The 21251-nt window shown below is 44.5% G+C and overlaps 1 protein-coding gene across 1 annotated transcript in view; it reads right to left on the bottom strand.

Moving 5' to 3' along the window:
- Positions 1-21251, bottom strand: part of ZBTB8A (zinc finger and BTB domain containing 8A) — a 171984-nt gene that overhangs the window by 63095 nt on the left and 87638 nt on the right. The window contains exon 2 of the mRNA XM_078680729.1: positions 10576-11559. Coding sequence (XP_078536855.1) covers positions 10576-11542 — 967 coding nt within the window. The 5' untranslated portion in view covers positions 11543-11559. The remainder of the gene's footprint in view (positions 1-10575; positions 11560-21251) is intronic.

Genomic DNA, 21251 nt, shown 5'->3' with positions numbered 1-21251 from the left:
TGAGTCTGGGTGAGGGGAAGAAAATGGTAACTCGATTGATTGTGGTGAAAGTGAGACACATTTGGGAAGAAATTGAGGGTTGGTACGAAGGACCACCCTGTCTCTGTGGAGTTGGAAGAAAGGTTCTTCCCAGGTTAATGCCTAGAGCTCACTAACACATCTAAATGATCTAAATGAGATAATGGTAAACAAAAATGCAACCTTCCAAGAAAGTAATTGAAGGGAGCAGGTATGCATGGGGTTTAAATGGAGTTCCCATGAGTTGTGTAAGAACAATGTTAAGATTCCATGACGGTGCAGGTGGATTCAGTAGTGGAATTACTCTATTAAGTCTCTCCATGAAGGCTTTAATGATTGATATTTTTAATAAAGACATGTTGCTAATTTTGTAGGCAGGCAGCTAATGCAGCGAGCTGTAACCTCATGGAGGTGAATGCTAGCCAAAAGAGTTGTAAATGAAGCAGGTAACAGGCAATGTTCTGAACAGCGGCATTGAAGGGATCAACTTGTTTTGAATGACAATGACAAACAAGCCTTTTCCACTTAGCCGCATAGCATGCTCGAGTGGTAAGCCTACATGCTTCCTTAAGAATAGGAATACATTTGGGTGGTAGATTGAAATAACGTAATTATATGACCTCAGGAGCCGGATTGCCAGGTTGCGAGCCTTAGGATCTGGGTGCTTGATTTCTCCGTAGTTCTAAGTGAGAAGGTCCAGTCTGCTGGGGAACATCTTATGGGGAACTACAAGAGAAGTCCAGTAATGTTGTGAACCAGGGCTGACAGGCCCATGGGGGAGCCACTAGTATTAGTGTGAGATATTTGCCTGAGCTTCCAAACCAGGAATGGAAGGAGAGGAGGAAAAGCGTGGGCAAATATCCCTGACCAACTCATCCATAGTATGTTGCACTTGAATATTGGGTGTGGGAACCTGGATGCAAAGTATGGGAATTTGGCGTTGTCTGCAGTTGCGAAAAGATCTATTTGAGGGGACCCCCATCTGTCAAAGTATGGGAGGAGGTCTTGGGAGTGGAGTTCCCACTTGTGGACTTGTTGCTGCATCCTGCTGAGAGGAACTTCAAAATCGTCTGTTCCCGGAAGGTATTCCGATAACAAATTAATGTTGTAATGTAGAGCCCATCTCCAAATACTTTGAGATAGGTGATATAGTTGTGGAAAATGTGTCCTTCACCCCTGTTTTTGAAGATAATACATAGCAGTCACAGCTGAGGCAGGAACGCTTTCAATGCAAGGTGAACAGCTTAAAGCTCTAGGCAGTTGATGTGGAGACACAGGTGTTTGGTCTCCCAGAGACCCTGTACTGTGAGGTTCTGCAAGTGTGCATCCCATCCCGTGAATAATGTGTCCGTTGTGAGAGTGATGTGGGGAACAGGACTGAGGAAAGGTCACCCCTGGAATAGGCTATTGGTAATCACCCACTGCCACTGCAGAGAGCGACGAGTGTGGCGGTCTAGCAACACTATATCTTCTGAGTGACCCTGTGATTGACACTAGTGTTGAGCTAGGCACTCATGTAACGGATGTTTGTGTAACTGCGCATGAGGTACTATGGCAATGCAGGATGCCACCAAACCTAAGAGATGCAGGACTGTCCTCACTGTGAGTTGTTGATGTGCCTAGAATTGGAGTATTAACATTTGGAAGTTCTGAATTCTAGCAGTATTGGGATAGTCTAATCCTACTTTGTGTTTAGAGTAGTCCCTAGATATGGCTGACCCCGCAGCGGTTGAAGGTGAGACTTGGTGACGTTGATGGTGACCATAAAGCGACAGAGAAGACTTATTAAAGTCTGAGTAGGTTGTTGATATTGCTAAGGAGTATTGGCTTTGATACGCCTAAGGTCTAGAATTAGTTTTAAAGATTCATCCTGTTTGGGTATTAGGAAGTAAAGGTAGTATACCGGTGAACCCAGATGACGTAGAGGGACTGATTCTACAGCTCTTTTGAGAAGAACAGCTTGAACTTCCTGTTTGAGCAATATTTGATGGTCCAATGATAACCTGTGAGTGTGAGGTGGAATGCCGGGGGGTGTGGTAATGAGCGCCAGACAATAGCCATGTTAGATAATGTCCAATACCCACTGGTCTGAAGTAACTGTTTGCCATGTGGGTAGGAAATTTTGTAAGCGACCTCCGACAGGCGTTACATGGTCAGGGATAGGAGAGGGAAGTAATTGCTTGGTGGCGGGTGTTTCTCCATATGGAGAAGCAGCCATACCTCTACCTTTGGCATTGTTACCCCTGTAGGAGCCTCAGATATAGCCTCTCCGGAAGGTATGTTGACTTTGATTACGTGGTAGGAGGGGGAGGTATCAGAAAAGGCTGCTTTGGAACCTCCACAATAGTTAGGGCAGCGAAAGGAGCCACAGGAGTACGTGTTTGGAGGGCCCCCATTGCTTTTACCATCTCTGTATCTTTTAAAACGTTTTCTAGTTTATTCTACTTGGGGACTAAACAGATGTTCATGATCAAATGGCATATTAAGTCCATTCTGCATCACCTCTGGTTCGAAACCAGAAATTAGGAACCATGTGTGAAATCTAAGCAAAATACTAGTGTTGATACCCCTAGCTGCAGTGTCAGCAGAGTCTAAGGCACAGGGTATTTGATATAAGCTTGCCTTCAGAGAAGTTCTTGTCCCTGATTTTTGTATTCCTCAGGGAGATATTGGAGCGGGTGCTCCATCTCATCCTGGTGAGCATGACTGTTACGAGCAAGTAGCCCATTGAATTGGCACTATGCCAATAATTGGGGGATTATGTCGCAACCCACTTGCGCTTGCTTTCCTTGTTGGGCAGCATGGCATCTTTGCTAGTTTGTGAGATGGCATGCTTGCGAGCAGTGGTGATAACAAGCGAGTCCGGTGGTAACTGACCTCTGGTGTAGATGGGATCAGATGGATGAGGTCTTATATTTTTTATCTAGTCGGGGTGTTAGAACTTTAGCACTAATAGGGTCTTTACAGATGTCCTCTGTGCGTCTTAGCATGCTCTTTAACACAGGTAGACACTATGAGTGAAGCAAAGAGTCTCAAAGAGAAAGTCCTCTTCTAAAGGCTCTTTATGGAATTGCACGTCGTGGAAAGCAGCAGCTCTGCCTGTAAGCTCCTGATGTGATGTTGAGTCATCAGGAGGGGAGGGACGGGCAGGATAAAGATCTGGGTCAGTGTCCGCGGCCAGGGCGACTGACGCTGGAATCTGGGGATCAGAGTTCGATCCCCGGCTCCGGCGGCAGGTTAGCCCAGCACCATGCGACTCTGGGCAATAGCTTGCTTAATCTTCCCGACGGCCCCCAGCGCCTAGAGACCCTAACGGGTGATTGTGCGCTATACAAATGTGGATTATTATTATTATAGTGTCTCGTGGAGGGTAGATTTCATAAGTATCTCAGGGGTTGGTATGTGGTGGTGTCCCAAAAGTATCTTGACCCCCACCATACCTAGCTGTATCATCTTGTAGTGACCCCTGAGCGGAAATGTCTAGGGAGTCTGCTATATATTGGTGAGGAGAAGGCTAAGCAGCTGAGGGTGACAGAGGAGGCAAAGGTCTGGTGACCTTATCAGACTTTTTATGATGTTTTGGTGGTACCAGTTGATCCAGAGCCTCCTGGAAAGACAGCGGGATTTTTGGTGGTAAGGAAACCAAAGCCGAAGATTTGGCAAGGTTACGGTTGGTGTGAGACTAGATGTGGATTTGCTTTTGCTTGGCATCCAGTTGCTCTTGGAGTCTATGACGAATTTACTCCAATGGCATGCCAAATGGGGCTTGGAAGTCTCTTCAAAGATTTTGGGTACAACTGCGGTTTTGGTGTTGAAGAGGTGCCTGTCAATGGTGATGGTCAATTCGGCACCGCGGGTCCGACAGGCGCAAGTGGCGTTCTGGGACCCAAGTGCTCCATTCAGAAGGCTTCGGGCCTTGGTTGTTGTTTCGGCGCCGAGCCAGAAGGCGGGCATCCAAAACAGTTGCTTAGGGCAGACCATGGTCAAAAGGCATTGTGGACTGAGGGCCTCTGTATGTTGTTTCAGAGAGACCAAAAGTCTTTTGGGCTGATCAACACTGTGATGAAAGACCGGGAGTACCGTATTCACAGACTGTTGACCTTATGTAACTTTCTCCATCTCCACCTTAAGGTTGGAGCCGGAACTGCCCTCAATGGATAACGCCTCTTCCTCCACAGCCGACAGCGGAGGGTGTTCTCCCAGTACTTCGATGTCTTCATGACCGAAGATGCCTGGATTATCCTCGATGCTTCTCTGCAACACATCAAGCTGATGTGCTCGGCTGTCTTGAAGGGTTTCCTTGGAGCGGAAGGTGCAGCAGGTGATGCAATCCCCTTCTCTGTGTTCTGGTGATAAACACAGATTGCAGACCTGATGTAGTTCGGTCCGGGGATACTGTGCGTGTCAGAGAGGGAAGCAGCGGAAGGGGGTCCGTTCCATCACTAGCAAGGCATTCTTAGAAGAACTTGATGGAGACTGAAGATGGCTCCGAAGGGGGAAGCCCTGTAGCTACCACGATTGAAGCAACTCAATGAGAGATTTAGATATACCTCAATACGCAGAATGGAAAACATGCTCAAAACAATACCGAGGAGGGGAATAGTGTTGCAAAATCCAAAAAGAGCACCATGAAGTATCGATGGCGCACAGGCACATAGGTCCGAACCCAGAGGCAGAAAGAAGAAGAATCTAACAATGGAGTCGATGCTCATGCACATTATCACAAAGAGGAGAAGTCCCTCATGGCTAGAAAGACTTCTTCGAGGAAAAACAACATGCACACATCACGACCTAACACTACATGGCAGGAGTTTGCAAAGCATGTGTATCTACAAGGACACTTGCTCTAACACCGCTTTTAATCTGCTATAAGTTTGACCCATAGACAATGAGCTTCTTAGCATCAGAGCCTTACACAGCATTTATGAATGACAAATTTGCCTTACAATTTTGTTCCACAATCTTACTTAGATCAATCTTTTATTTCCACTCAAATCGAAAGACTGGATTAATGTAGGTATATTTTATAAATAAACAATGCTGGCATGTCTTTTAGCTCTAGGAAATTCTGAGAGCAAGTTGTATTCTTTAGACCAGTATAAAATCAAAATATATTTTAACATTCATTTCGTCACTCTACGAAGCTTCAGCCACTGCACAATTGTTTTTTTTTCAAATCAAACATTATTGAGCCTTTGAAATTGACAGGGCAACATGGAAGATTACTTTTTTTGATTCCAGTTACCTTAGCTCTAAGAAAAAGTCAGCTCCAGGCACATGCCCCCAAGATGCAATACAGTTTGTTTGAGAGATTTTTGTTAGAATGCACTGCATTTTTGCCAAATGTATCTGAGTTTCACTTAGATCAGGAGATTTGCTTCCTAACTTTTTTGTAAACCTTTCTTCTTGGGAGTGGAGTTCCCACTTGTGGACTTGTTGCTGCATCCTGCTGAGAGGAACTTCAAAATCGTCTGTTCCCGGAAGGTATTCCGATAACAAATTAATGTTGTAATGTAGAGCCCATCTCCAAATACTTTGAGATAGGTGATATAGTTGTGGAAAATGTGTCCTTCACCCCTGTTTTTGAAGATAATACATAGCAGTCACAGCTGAGGCAGGAACGCTTTCAATGCAAGGTGAACAGCTTAAAGCTCTAGGCAGTTGATGTGGAGACACAGGTGTTTGGTCTCCCAGAGACCCTGTACTGTGAGGTTCTGCAAGTGTGCATCCCATCCCGTGAATAATGTGTCCGTTGTGAGAGTGATGTGGGGAACAGGACTGAGGAAAGGTCACCCCTGGAATAGGCTATTGGTAATCACCCACTGCCACTGCAGAGAGCGACGAGTGTGGCGGTCTAGCAACACTATATCTTCTGAGTGACCCTGTGATTGACGCTAGTGTTGAGCTAGGCACTCATGTAACAGATGTTTGTGTAACTGCGCATGAGGTACTATGGCAATGCAGGATGCCACCAAACCTAAGAGATGCAGGACTGTCCTCACTGTGAGTTGTTGATGTGCCTAGAATTGGAGTATTAACATTTGGAAGTTCTGAATTCTAGCAGTATTGGGATAGGCTAATCCTACTTTGTGTTTAGAGTAGTCCCTAGATATGGCTGACCCCGCAGCGGTTGAAGGTGAGACTTGGTGACGTTGATGGTGACCATAAAGCGACAGAGAAGACTTATTATAGTCTGAGTAGGTTGTTGATATTGCTAAGGAGTATTGGCTTTGATACGCCTAAGGTCTAGAATTAGTTTTAAAGATTCATCCTGTTTGGGTATTAGGAAGTAAAGGTAGTATACCGGTGAACCCAGATGACGTAGAGGGACTGATTCTACAGCTCTTTTGAGAAGAACAGCTTGAACTTCCTGTTTGAGCAATGTTTGATGGTCCAATGATAACCTGTGAGTGTGAGGTGGAATGCCGGGGGGTGTGGTAATGAGCGCCAGACAATAGCCATGTTAGATAATGTCCAATACCCACTGGTCTGAAGTAACTGTTTGCCATGTGGGTAGGAAATTTTGTAAGCGACCTCCGACAGGCGTTACATGGTCAGGGATAGGAGAGGGAAGTAATTGCTTGGTGGCGGGTGTTTCTCCATATGGAGAAGCAGCCATACCTCTACCTTTGGCATTGTTACCCCTGTAGGAGCCTCAGATATAGCCTCTCCGGAAGGTATGTTGACTTTGATTACGTGGTAGGAGGGGGAGGTATCAGAAAAGGCTGCTTTGGAACCTCCACAATAGTTAGGGCAGCGAAAGGAGCCACAGGAGTACGTGTTTGGAGGGCCCCCATTGCTTTTACCATCTCTGTATCTTTTAAAACGTTTTCTAGTTTATTCTACTTGGGGACTAAACAGATGTTCATGATCAAATGGCATATTAAGTCCATTCTGCATCACCTCTGGTTCGAAACCAGAAATTAGGAACCATGTGTGAAATCTAAGCAAAATACTAGTGTTGATACCCCTAGCTGCAGTGTCAGCAGAGTCTAAGGCACAATATAAGCTTGCCTTCAGAGAAGTTCTTGTCCCTGATTTTTGTATTCCTCTGGGAGATATTGGAGCGGGTGCTCCATCTCATCCTGGTGAGCATGACTGTTACGAGCAAGTAGCCCATTGAATTGGCACTATGCCAATAATTGGGGGATTATGTCGCAACCCACTTGCGCTTGCTTTCCTTGTTGGGCAGCATGGCATCTTTGCTAGTTTGTGAGATGGCATGCTTGCGAGCAGTGGTGATAACAAGCGAGTCCGGTGGTAACTGACCTCTGGTGTAGATGGGATCAGATGGATGAGGTCTTATATTTTTTATCTAGTCGGGGTGTTAGAACTTTAGCACTAATAGGGTCTTTACAGATGTCCTCTGTGCGTCTTAGCATGCTCTTTAACACAGGCAGACACTATGAGTGAAGCAGAGTCTCAAAGAGAAAGTCCTCTTCTAAAGGCTCTTTATGGAATTGCACGTCGTGGAAAGCAGCAGCTCTGCCTGTAAGCTCCTGATGTGATGTTGAGTCATTAGGAGGGGAGGGACGGGCAGGATAAAGATCTGGGTCAGTGTCTCGTGGAGGGTAGATTTCATAAGTATCTCAGGGGTTGGTATGTGGTGGTGTCCCAAAAGTATCTTGACCCCCACCATACCTAGCTGTATCATCTTGTAGTGACCCCTGAGCGGAAATGTCTAGGGAGTCTGCTATATATTGGTGAGGAGAAGGCTAAGCAGCTGAGGGTGACAGAGGAGGCAAAGGTCTGGTGACCTTATCAGACTTTTTATGATGTTTTGGTGGTACCAGTTGATCCAGAGCCTCCTGGAAAGACAGCGGGATTTTTGGTGGTAAGGAAATCAAAGCCGAAGATTTGGCAAGGTTACGGTTGGTGTGAGACTAGATGTGGATTTGCTTTTGCTTGGCATCCAGTTGCTCTTGGAGTCTATGACGAATTTACTCCAATGGCATGCCAAATGGGGCTTGGAAGTCTCTTCAAAGATTTTGGGTACAACTGCGGTTTTGGTGTTGAAGAGGTGCCTGTCAATGGTGATGGTCAATTCGGCACCGCGGGTCCGACAGGCGCAAGTGGCGTTCTGGGACCCAAGTGCTCCATTCAGAAGGCTTCGGGCCTTGGTTGTTGTTTCGGCGCCGAGCCAGAAGGCGGGCATCCAAAACAGTTGCTTAGGGCAGACCATGGTCAAAAGGCATTGTGGACTGAGGGCCTCTGTATGTTGTTTCAGAGAGACCAAAAGTCTTTTGGGCTGATCAACACTGTGATGAAAGACCGGGAGTACCGTATTCACAGACTGTTGACCTTATGTAACTTTCTCCATCTCCACCTTAAGGTTGGAGCCGGAACTGCCCTCAATGGATAACGCCTCTTCCTCCACAGCCGACAGCGGAGGGTGTTCTCCCAGTACTTCGATGTCTTCATGACCGAAGATGCCTGGATTATCCTCGATGCTTCTCTGCAACACATCAAGCTGATGTGCTCGGCTGTCTTGAAGGGTTTCCTTGGAGCGGAAGGTGCAGCAGGTGATGCAATCCCCTTCTCTGTGTTCTGGTGATAAACACAGATTGCAGACCTGATGTAGTTCGGTCCGGGGATACTGTGCGTGTCAGAGAGGGAAGCAGCGGAAGGGGGTCCGTTCCATCACTAGCAAGGCATTCTTAGAAGTACTTGATGGAGACTGAAGATGGCTCCTAAAGGGGAAGCCCTGTAGCTACCACGATTGAAGCAACTCAATGAGAGATTTAGATATACCTCAATACGCAGAATGGAAAACATGCTCAAAACAATACCGAGGAGGGGAATAGTGTTGCAAAATCCAAAAAGAGCACCATGAAGTATCGATGGCGCACAGGCACATAGGTCCGAACCCAGAGGCAGAAAGAAGAAGAATCTAACAATGGAGTCGATGCTCATGCACATTATCACAAAGAGGAGAAGTCCCTCATGACTAGAAAGACTTCTTCGAGGAAAAACAACATGCACACATCACGACCTAACACTACATGGCAGGAGTTTGCAAAGCATGTGTATCTACAAGGACACTTGCTCTAACACCGCTTTTAATCTGCTATAAGTTTGACCCATAGACAATGAGCTTCTTAGCATCAGAGCCTTACACAGCATTTATGAATGACAAATTTGCCTTACAATTTTGTTCCACAATCTTACTTAGATCAATCTTTTATTTCCACTCAAATCGAAAGACTGGATTAATGTAGGTATATTTTATAAATAAACAATGCTGGCATGTCTTTTAGCTCTAGGAAATTCTGAGAGCAAGTTGTATTCTTTAGACCAGTATAAAATCAAAATATATTTTAACATTCATTTCGTCACTCTACGAAGCTTCAGCCACTGCACAATTGTTTTTTTTTCAAATCAATCATTATTGAGCCTTTGAAATTGACAGGGCAACATGGAAGATTACTTTTTTTGATTCCAGTTACCTTAGCTCTAAGAAAAAGTCAGCTCCAGGCACATGCCCCCAAGATGCAATAGTTTGTTTGAGAGATGTTTGTTAGAATGTACTGCATTTTTGCCAAATGTATCGGAGTTTCACTTAGATCAGGAGATTTGCTTCCTAACTTTTTTGTAAACCTTTCTTCGAAAGCTGAACAAGTCTCATCATTTGAAGACTTACATGAGCAGTGCTTGAACTGCGTCCATCTTCTAGGGGGCATGATGCGTGGGTCTTGTTCTCTGAACGAGCTGAGGGTTGTATGTGTAATATTTTGAAGGGGCACGCTGGCAGTTGTTAGTGTGCTTCTGCTCAGCCAACTGCATTGTCTTCACTGGAATACAGTCACATTTCCAACCTACTTGAGCGGCCCCCGGTGTTTTATTCCTCAACAGACTTTTCATTAATGTAACATGTGCAAGCAGTATACTTGCCAAAATAAAACGCTACCTCTAAAATTAGAGAAATTGTCATTGACATCATGGTAAACACCACTTTGTGAGGCACTCCCCGGTAAAAAGTATTCAAGCTCCTATAGTCTCAGATAAGGCAGCCTTCATATTTTTGCAAAGGCATACACAATTAATGACATTTGCTAAGCAACACAGTGAGCCGCAACCCACACTTTTGGTAAAGATTACACATTAATGTTCACTGGGAGACTGAAAACAGGTTTGGTCAGTCCATGATCAAAACATTTGCTACACTGTATAATGAACCACACAGAAAGTGCTACAGATGGTATTACATACCTTTGAACGCTCTTATTAACCGGACTGAAGATAGTCAGAAATAAGACAGAATAAATATTATTACTTATAGTTCATCCTTCATTCATTACACTAGTTCCCTGACCCATGGAGGGGACTATTCCACACGGGCGCCAGATAAGAGGACTCCGCTCTGAGGAGTTAGAAGGGACAGTCGAGGCAGAACCAAACTTTCTATTCTGGTACCAACCATGCATAGGTCATCCCATGTAGGGTCCTGGGAAACTCAAAATACATAGGTTACTACTAGGGGAGGCTTCATATTTTCCATCATTATTAGAGGCACTGAAAATGAGCAGAACATGTAGGAACATATGTATCTATATTTACCTTCACCCCAGCCACCCACAACCCCTAGGATTGTGGGCATTGTGGCATATAGCTCATCAGCTTTGGATGACTTGGACTTGCTAGCAGACCTCCGTGATTGGGATGGCTGGTTTACTGTCCAGGTCCTAGGCGTCATGCCCGCAACATTATCAAGAGGGAACCCAGCATCTACGTCATCCTCAATTGGAACTGGCTCTTCCGACTGAGAAACAAAGCCTTTTGGTTTTGATATCCTACAAGTTTCTGGAGCAGGTTCTTCTTTGATTTGCTTACTATCAGGTACATCACCTGATTCTTGTTCTCTTAAGTGCCTACTCTGCTTTTTAGCAGAGTCGTGCTTGTGGTCCTGTTTGGCTGGCCGCTCTTGGGTACTTCTTTGAAAAGCCTTGTAATAATTGTAAACATTCCAGCTATTATCACTTGTGCTTTTGCCTCCTTCAGGAGGTACTCTGGAATGCTGTAGACTGCTTTCTGCTACCTCCCATTCTAAGCCATACATTTCTGTCTGTTCATCACCATTACCATTTATACCTTGTTTTGTGTCCTTTTCAGAAAGATTGAAAAAATCGTCTTTTTCTTTTTCGTTGATGTCCAAAGAGGACTTGATGAAGGTCTTGCAGGCACCAATGACGTCGGTCATTTGAAGGTAGCTAGCTGCCGACATGACTTCAATGACTGTTTGGCCATTAAGAGAGAGTTTGCCTGTATACATGAAGTCCAGGATGACATGGAATGTTTCAGGTGAGAAGACTTCAAAAGTTGCTGTGGATGGCGGACATGCCTCTTTTGAACTCTGGGAAAGGAGCATTTTGAAATATCCACTACTGGCAAACAGCACATTTCGATGAGCTTTGAAAGTCCTCCCCTGAATGAGGATATGGCAGTCGCAAAAGAAGTCCTGCTGGCGCTGCTCGTTCAGCTGGTGTAACAAGCGTGAGTGATGGGAGGAAATCTCCATTTCCGACATCGGTGGTGCAGATGATCCTAAATAAAAAATAAAATAAAATCACATATAGCGCCAGTCAGTCAATAACTCTTTATACGGCCAATATAGGCCATAAAAGCGCAAATAAACACCCACAAGTCATGTCCTATTACAGCTGTACATACAGACATAGCGCGATATAATATACAAACAAATCTATAAAACATGATCGTGGAGCAAAGAAAAAACAATCGCAAATTCATTACTAGCAATACACAGCATACCGGAATGATATGTGCAAAAACTCAAGTTTAAAATGGAAGACATCCAAGAAAAAAAAAATAATGGTTGTAAATGAAAAGTGTAGGGCCTCATCCTAATAAAACATGAGAACAAAAATCTCTAAGATAGTGGACCCTATCTTAGAGATATCTATGTTAGTTGGAAATAATGGGGGCCACCTAAAACCAATTAATCTAATCACATTGATAAAAACCAGTATAAAAATTGGGATATGGTGCTAGCGTAGGCTACGTCGGACAACCATATAAAGTGTGAATGTGCCATTACAGTACCAAATACATAAAGTGCAAAGTCCGGGTCAACCCCTATACTTGCCCAACAGGGTGCTATCTATTGTAATTAAAAATAACCTCTAATCAGTGAATAACTTTTTCCTAAGTCTGAGTGCTCCGGCAAGGAAAATTGCAACCCCAAAACTGTGGGGGGAATGGGGGGAGGGAGGGGGGACAACATTTTTAGGACATCATAGCTGGTCTTTCTTGTGTAAAATGATTGTTTCTTACCAGCTCAAGAATGTATCTAGTCCTTAATACCTGATAAAAATCACACAAAAAAACATAAAATGTAAGATATCTTGTTCCGAAAAGTTATCGCAGGAACACCGTTTTCAATCACCCAGCTAGTGGAATCCTTTGGGAACAGCTAAAGGCCAGTGAATTAAGTTGAACCTGAACCTTGTTACGAAAAAACGCTATTGAGTGTTCGTAACAGAGTAAAAATAAGGTTCCCCGCTGGGGACATATTGTCAGCAGAGAGTATTGTCTCACTGTAGGTTTATGTAACTCACTACTCTCTCTTTCACTTTGCCACCTGTTTAGGAACATGTTTTTATATCCTACATCTCCCCTGTCCGCAGCCGTCTAGGGTTCGTAAACTGATCTGTACAACGCACACTGATCAACATCAGCTTGGTCAGCCATGGTCTGTCAAAAGCGCCGGCAAGTGATCTACAGTCCTCAATCACAAGCTTATTTGGATTGAGGTCTGGGCTAGACCAGATTCTAATCCACCACAAATTGAGTCCCAGACCAATGAAGTCTGTGATGTAACCTAGACTCACTTCCACATGAACAGATAAAGATGGAGTATTGGCAGGAACGGTGAGGATACTACGCAGGAATTTATTTTCAATCACCTGTAGTTCTCCAACATCTTTGAACCCCCAGACATCGCACCCATAAATTGCAATTGGTAGACACTTCTCACAATACACCAAAACCATAGCTTGCACCGGTTTGGCCCCAAGCCTTTTGACAAAGTCTGTGGTCGCACCTACTGCTCTCAATAAACTATTCTTTATAAGGGATTTTTGTACTAACCAGGAACCTCTATCACCAAAGAGTACTCCAAGATAAAGGAAAGGCAATACTTTGCAAAAAAACCCATTTTTAACAATTTCTTCAATTCTTAAAGTCACATCCAGTTTCTGTAACAAAGTATCCGCAGGAGTGTGTGCCTGTGTCTGCAACGGCATGCCACGCCGTTACGGACAATTAGGGCAGGCAGCCACAAAACAAGATCTGGATACTGGAACCCAGCAGTTAATGTAAATATTCAGCACTTGGACTACACGTGTGAGAAGCTGGGTTTCTGTAGCAGTAACCCCCCACCTTTTGCCAGACTATTAATGCACTTTTTACTTGAGGTGCCCTGGGTCCCTGCCAAACAGGTTTTCAGGGCATGTGTTCTTTCCCCTAAACTAACCCAAACCCAATTGTCATCTCTGGCCACCTGGTAAATGGTGCCACAAGTAACCCGGGGCACTATGACCAGGGAAGACCTCTAAGGGCTGCAGCACTTTTTGTGCCACCCTTAGAGGCCCTGTACCATTACACCCACACACTGCCTTTGCAGGGTGCGTGTCTTGGTGCAGAACAAAGTTTAGAGCAGACATGGTAAACATCCCTGTGTACCATGCCTACAACCCACTGCCCTGGCATAGATCAATCACCCTTCTAGTTGGGTGCAGTATACCAGTGGTGAGGGTACAGGTGCATGATTCCTGTATACCTACAGTGTCTAAGCCCATTCTTAGACATTGTAAGTGCAGTGCTGCCATTAAGAGCATACGGTTCTAGAAGTTTGTCATTACGAACTCCACAGCACAATAATGGCTACACTAAAAAATGAGAAGTTTGGTATCCTACTTCTCAGCATATTAAACCCACACTGATGGCTGTGTGGGATTTAATGAAAAATGCACACAGAGGGCATCTTAGAGATGCCCCCTGAAAAAAGACCTACCACTAGTGTCCAGGCTGAGTGGCTGCTTTCAGCTGCCACCACAAGACATGTTTCTGGACCCATGGGTCGAGAGCTTGCTGCTCTTGGGAGCCTGAAACAATGCACATCCTGGAACGAGGTGCCAAGCCTCCTCCCCCAGGATGGGTAGTGGGCACGATGGGGAAGCTTCAAAGTCTTGCCGCCTTTGTGAGCTTCCCCAGGCCACTTGCTGCTTTCAGCAACTGGTCCCCACTGGTTCTGACCCCCACTTTGGGTGGGAGAACTGGCGGTAAAAACAAGTGAGGAAGAGAGGTGTGCCCACCTCTACCAACTCCAACCATCAGGTGGGGGAGGCAAGGTGAAGCACAATGCTCAGTCACTGCCATCTTGCAGATGGGGGACCCAGCCAACCAGGAAAAGGCTTATGCCCCCCCCTTCCACTAGAGGGTGGCATAATAAGGGAAGTACCCACCCCAGGGAAGGGACCCGTTGGTCCCATCCTTTTTACCCACCTGTGACGCCCCATAATCTAGTATTTAGGGGCACCCATGAACCTTGCTTTCTCAGACAAGGAGAAACTACAAGGGAAGAAGAAGGACCGAACAGCCGTGCAGAGGCTAGCAAGAGGAAGACGCCCACTGACTTGGCCCCAGCCCTACTAGCCTGTCTCCACCTCGAACCTGCTCCTACGAAATCCCGGTGTGTACTGAAGCCAGCAAACTCGAAAACCCTAGAGTACCTGCCTGCCTTCAACCTCAAAAACTGTCTCCCGTGAACACCGGATTTGTTCATCTGCAACCCCTGGTTCCGGTCGGACACAGCGGATTCGCCCTTCTCTGCAACCGCCGTCCATGGCCTGAGCTTGAGTGGGCAAACACCACGAGGAGGTCCCCCAGCAATCCTAACCCAAGATCAGGCGACCCTTGACCTGCCTCAAGCCGACGCCTGCAGCCCAAATCTGGAAGGTCCCCCCAACCACGACCAGGAGCTGGTAAGAAGATTCGACCCCAAAAGGCCCCCCTGCTACCGACCCCCCATGGCATTGGGTGGCCAAACCAACTGTGCCTAACCAACCCCCAACTTACCTCTCGAAGTGGTAGTTGCCCCCAGAAGATCTTCGTCCCCAAGCCTGCAGTGCCTTTGTAAACCGGAGGTTCCCCATTGCAAACAACAGGGCTCCTGATGTCGCAACAGCACCTTGCAACCGGCTGCCTAAGCACCGCAGAGGGTGCACTTTGTTTCCCCATTTGCCTGAGCTAATGTCTAGGAGCTGTGCTCCCATAACCAAGTGGCCTGCTTGTCAGCAGCCACCAACCGGAGCCCCCATTGGATAACATTGGGCCTCAGCACTCTGCACCCGGCCGCCCTGGTGCCGCTGAGGGTGTAACTAGAGTGCATACCTGACCCTGGGTGACCCCTGAGTCTACCCCCAGAACCTCAACTCCCACTACCCAATACTTACACTAAACCTGTTAACACTATTTTCCTCCGTAGGATAACATTGACTGCTTTTCTTGGAAACGCTTCTAAGTGTGGAGTTTGAAAACCTAAAGAAATTCTTTAAAATTGTACTATTTAACCAAAACAATTTTACTTACCGGTTTACAGGAAATGTCCCAGAGTAGTATCCAGGTATATTACTCTGAGTAAGAAAAGTAATCTAAAAAGTAACTTACCTGGCATTTTACTGAAAAACCCATTCAAGTCTATGCACTGTATTTACAAAGTATTGCATTTCTCTGCAACCATACTGTAAGTCAAAACAAAGTGCATATACAATTACAATTCAAACTGTTTACAAACTGCATGACTACTGTAAAGTATGTATTGATTTCCTGTGCCAGGCTTGCTTGGTTCTAGAAAATAAAATAACTAAAAGAATATTTTATATACAAAAACAATTGATCTGAAGTTCAGACTTTGAGTGTGTGAATGCTTAACCCTGTCCTCTGATACTGCTTTACTGCTCGCCCACACTACCACAAATAGAGAGTGAGGTGCTATCTAACTTTACCTCTGCCTACCTTTGGGGTTCCACAGGACTCTGTACACACTATACCTCACTTTGGTATAGTATATACAGAGCCAGCTTTCCACAATATGAGATTGTCGTTAGCCCTGAGGAAATCAATAGTAAACTTGCCACAGACAAAACACGGGCCGGCTACATGTTTGTTTTCGATGTAATGGATACAGAAAAATAGAAGAATACATCTATATCATCATTTGTGGAAATTTTTAGAACGGAGCGCGGGATTCTTTACGTGTGAATAAGGGGCAATTTTTGTCCTCTGTTTTGAAGCGCGAGTGGCCGCCTCACATCCCTTGAGAACCGTTTGGACTTACTGTGCTTTGGAACTTTGAATGCAATTGTGTGCAACAGTCATCCTGCCACTTCAATTATTTTGGTAATGCATTGAAACTGTTTGTTGCACAGATCTATATAGTGGGGTGATTAATCTTCTCGGTGTCTTGGTGCCTTTTTATCTGATTCAAAGACTGAAAACTGTGGGGGGAGGGATTCTTGTGAGAATAAGGGCGAAGCCTTACTAGCTGCATGGAGTCCATAGTATAGAAACATATCAAGTGCTATATGGGAGGCTTCACTCGTGATTTTCGAAAGAGGAATGGTGTAACCTTTGTCGTACAGTGCTCCCAATGTGGTGAGTTTGGATAGTTTGTATGCTGCACTCTTTTCCTGCGTGGGGAATATTTGGATAACCTACTATAGGTATATTCGGTGTATAAAGTAAGTCTAACCCTACCCGTGCTCTCAATTTTCACCAAGCTCTCGAGTGCAATCTAATGTGTCAATTTCAGTGAGCAGTCAGGTGCTTTTCTTTCAGATTAGAGAGCACACAGGACTTGTGGATCCCAAGGGTGCTTTCCTCAGCCAGATGTGGCTTGTTCGGCTGCTGGGCTGCTGTGTATGCCACCATTGATAATGGAAGTGTTATCCCGCTCTCCACTTTGGCTTCCAATTTAGGGATCATGGTCCCGTAATTGTCAGCCAGTATGAGGCTTTTATCAGTGCTAACCCATATGCCCAAAAATGTTACTGCCTTTTCATTCCATGTTAAAGAAAAGTCTGGGGTAAATTTCCACGCATTCGCATCTAGAGACAATATCTCAGACTTGCTCCCATTAATTGGGATACCCATGTAACTCCCAAATGCAATAAATTCTCGGAGTACTGGGTTTAAACTCTGTCGCATATTTCAAGATTAAAATGCTACGCTGCAGGTAGCGCAAAGGTCTCATGATCCTGCCTCCGCTTTGCACCTAATGGTGCAAGTGCAAAGAAAATGGGGGAAGAGAGCACCCTTGTCTCATGCCCCTAGAGACAGCAGCTGGTGATGACATCAGGCCACTTAGTTTCAGTCTCGCTACTGGGTATGTATACAGTAGTTTGATTTGGTTTACAAAAGATAATGGCATGCCCATTCTCTGGATTATACTAAAGAGATACAACCACTCTAAAGACCTGAAAGCGTTTGTGGCATCAAGGAAAGTTTCTGACTCTTATGGTAGGGTTCAGATGATGAATCAAGGCAAATAGCGTGCACAAGTTGTGGACTGTTGATCACCCTGGAATGAATCCAGCTTGGTCTGGCAGGATGATTCAATTTGCCATTGTTATTTCAAATAGGTTCTCATCACAATTTATCAATGAGTCCAGCGTTTCAGCCAGCTTTCCAAGCTTAACCAAACTGATTAGCAATGCCTCTCTCATTGTCGGTGGCCAGGAGCACTTTGTGGCCGCTTCTTTAAACTGTACTACCAGATGTGGCGGTAGTAAGCCAGCATATTCCTTGAAAAATGTCACCTAAGTGCGTCTAGGCCAGGGGCCTTGCTTGCAAGCAACTCCCTCATGGCCTCTTTAACCTCCTCCAGACTTATCGACTCACACAGAATGCTATTTGCACATCGGTGAGCCAGGCGATATGCGTAGCCTCGATATAGTTATTAATGTGGATCAGGTCGCAGCCAGTATTTATGGAGTACAGTTCCGAATAAAAGTTCCCAAAAGCTTGTAGGATACCCTCTGCATAGTATTTGCTATTAACGTCTTCATCTGTATCATTAACTGCCCAGGGTTGCTTAGTCAATGCTGCCTTTGTCTTACCAAGGCGATTACCTTCTCTGTATCTATGGGCCACCTCATGTTTATTTGGAAATTTCTATATGAGACCTCGCTGTAATTTTATAGTTGCCAGTTCTGACCTATCCCCGGTTTGCATTTGTACCTGATCTAGACATTGTACCTCAAGTTCTAACTTTTTATATCCTCCCTGAGGGACCTCAGCACTGCACCTGGTTTTGTACAGATCATGGCCTGTTGTGTGTACAATTTCAGCTTGCTTTTCACTGCCATGTACTCTCTGTGCACGTTCTGGGTGAAATCCGGGTAACTTGATATATTGTTTTCATTACACTCTATCTCTTTTTTCTCACTGGCCAAGGGGAGTGCAACATCTTTCTCTGTACTTCATTAGTCTCGGTCTTATAGAACACACTGTGGCATGAGGTGGTGGTCTTGGAGCCAAGATGCGGTGTGCTCTTTCTACTATGAACAATCAGGAGAATTTATCCTCACCAGATTGGGATGTTATCAGGTCTTCAACATAGCTCTCAAGTTTTCCTGTATCTGTTGATTCTTGTACCGCTAGTATGCAGATATTGTTAAGCTGGAATTGCACTTCAAGATCTTTAATTTTTCATTCTGATCAGTGAAAGTACTGTGTCCGTATCGAGGAGTTAATCATTTTGGGTTTTTAACTAGTCTTTTGTATTTGAAATACGCTGCTCAGCTTCACTAAGTCTTAGTTTATGTTAGTCTAACTTAGTTATCATGCATGGCTTCTGTTGTCTAGGGAACCCATTTAGCTACTAATGGAAAGTAAGGTTTGCTGTATACTTTTAAAGGGGCTATTTTACCCCTGCATCTTCCAGTACAGTCATGCTGGCTGTACCGCTTATTGCCTGCTTGTTGTCGAGCTAGCCAATTTTCAAAATCCAGGCTTCCACACTATCTCAAAAATGTTAACAAAAGACCACAAGTTTTTGCCTCCTTTCACAAACACTCTGCAAACGCGCCTCCTGGCACACAACAGGTTGGGAGATTAAGTTCCCTTGGCTGCAGAGGGTCCTTGAGAGCCAACAACCCCTCTTCTTACCTCCAGTAAATTAGACACAGTGGGACTACTTTTCCACCACTCTGCAAACATGCCTCCTGGCGCAGTTGGTTGGGGAATGAAGTCCCCTTGGATGTGGAGGGTCCGTGGGGGTCAACAAGCCCTCCTGTTACCTCCAGTAATTCCCAAACAGCGGGATTCCTGAGAGCTGTTGAAGGCGCTGCCCCCTTTCTCCACTACTCTTCAAATGAGACTACCAGTTTAAAAACATAGAAATTCACTTAAAAAAACAAATGTTACATTAACGTTATAGTTAGGATATAGAATTTGAAAAACCTTACAAATTCATTGAAAAAAACAAAGGTTACAAAGACGTTATAATTCGGCTTAGATTTCACTTGTACAACACTGTAGAAATTCTGCAGTTATAGTTACCTGAGCTAACTATAACTTACATCCCTGCAATGCACTGGTTATGACCCCATTCCTATGGAAACTAGGTCCTAACAATGACTACCTACTGGCGACTGCCTGTAGGTAATTAATATATCTATCTCAGGGGTGTGGAATTTAACAAAATATTTACTTGCCCATGGAACATGTTGCTTCATAAATCGACTGTCCCTGTAACAAAATCCACTTGTCCCCTTGGTGCCATGTAGTGCAAGGACAAATTATGGCAGCAATCTCATTACATAAGAGCTCTGCTAATAGCCGCTCTGATCATGCCAGAGCTTATACTATAGTAGGGTTTGAATACTAGCAATTCCCTTATTTTGCCACCTTTCCGTAGAGCTACATATTGGGGCTGGAGGTAGCAGTAAGCAACCGATCCCCCTGGTTGGAATGTCCTTTTGAGTCTATGCAGACCTACTAACCTGCATGTTGTATGGGTTTTCATCAGCTCGTATCTAATATTTTCCCAACAGAGAAAGGTTTTTGATTTACTCCTGACAAGGGCAGAAGTAAAACTTCCTCCAGGGTTGGAGAAAAAAAGATGGTTGGTGGAAGTGTGAACTTCACCCTGCTCAACACATTTCTGAATGAGCAAATCTACGCATGCATATTTGCTTGTGCTAAAATGCACCTCACATATACTTTCTAGGAGTGCGATTTCCTGACCTACTTCAGTAAATTCTTAAGAATTCATGAAAACTGTACATCTGCACTAATGCAAGGACATATGCCATGGGTGCACTTTTGTGACTTTTCTTTCAGAACTGAGTCCCAATTTATATCTAGCGTTAACCGAGACCTTTTGTTTTTATTAAAATTCTCTCTCTTTCTACTGGCTGGCTTCACTGTGAGTGACATCATTCTGCTCTTTCACAAAGAGCATATCGGCACACAAAGCAGTTTTGTTCAGTGCCAGGAACTGTCTATTGTGGCAATATGTTTTTTTATCAGGCCAAAAATATTTTTGCTTTTGCCATTGTTTGTTGTAATGATGAGGGACCGGCAGCTCCCACAACAATAACGTTTTTCAAAAAGCATGTGTAACAAAACCAAAAGGATGGCCACCAATGTCATACCTATTGGCTTTGCAAATGCTTGTTTATCTTCATGTTTCATGCAATTATGTTGAAACTGGTTACAATGATTTTCCATTATGAATATGTTTTGGAAATACTAGCATGCATCAACACACTTTACTAAATGATGCTTCATAGAAATACTATCTAAAATGACAGTAGTTTAAAACAGGTTTTTTTCCTAGTTGCATTTTTGTAATGAACATTTTATTTTGAAAGCAAAGAATCAATCTTTTTTTCAAGCTTTTGCTTATATTTGCACCTAATCAGAGAGCATCCTGGAAGCATTATAAGTAGTGTCAAATTGTTAAACCTTGCAAACATGTACACATTTTATACTGGAACCACAGTCAGTAGTGCAGTCTGAACTTACATTTCCTTAGAGTGGTCCCCCTAATAATAAAGGCTTTGTATTAATGAATAAATACAAGTTCAAACAGCATTAATATATGGACATAAATATTACCTCAACTGCAGACAGTGCCCTTCCCTTATCCATAATGTGGTACTGCAAACTGGCAGCCCAAATGGTTTATGCTGCAGGCGGTTGGGCCTACT

Source organism: Lissotriton helveticus, chromosome 3_1 (genome assembly GCF_964261635.1).
Source record: "Lissotriton helveticus chromosome 3_1, aLisHel1.1, whole genome shotgun sequence".
Taxonomy (NCBI): domain Eukaryota; kingdom Metazoa; phylum Chordata; class Amphibia; order Caudata; family Salamandridae; genus Lissotriton; species Lissotriton helveticus.
Note: the sequence above shows the minus strand (reverse complement) of the source record. Positions and strands in the feature narration are given on the sequence as shown.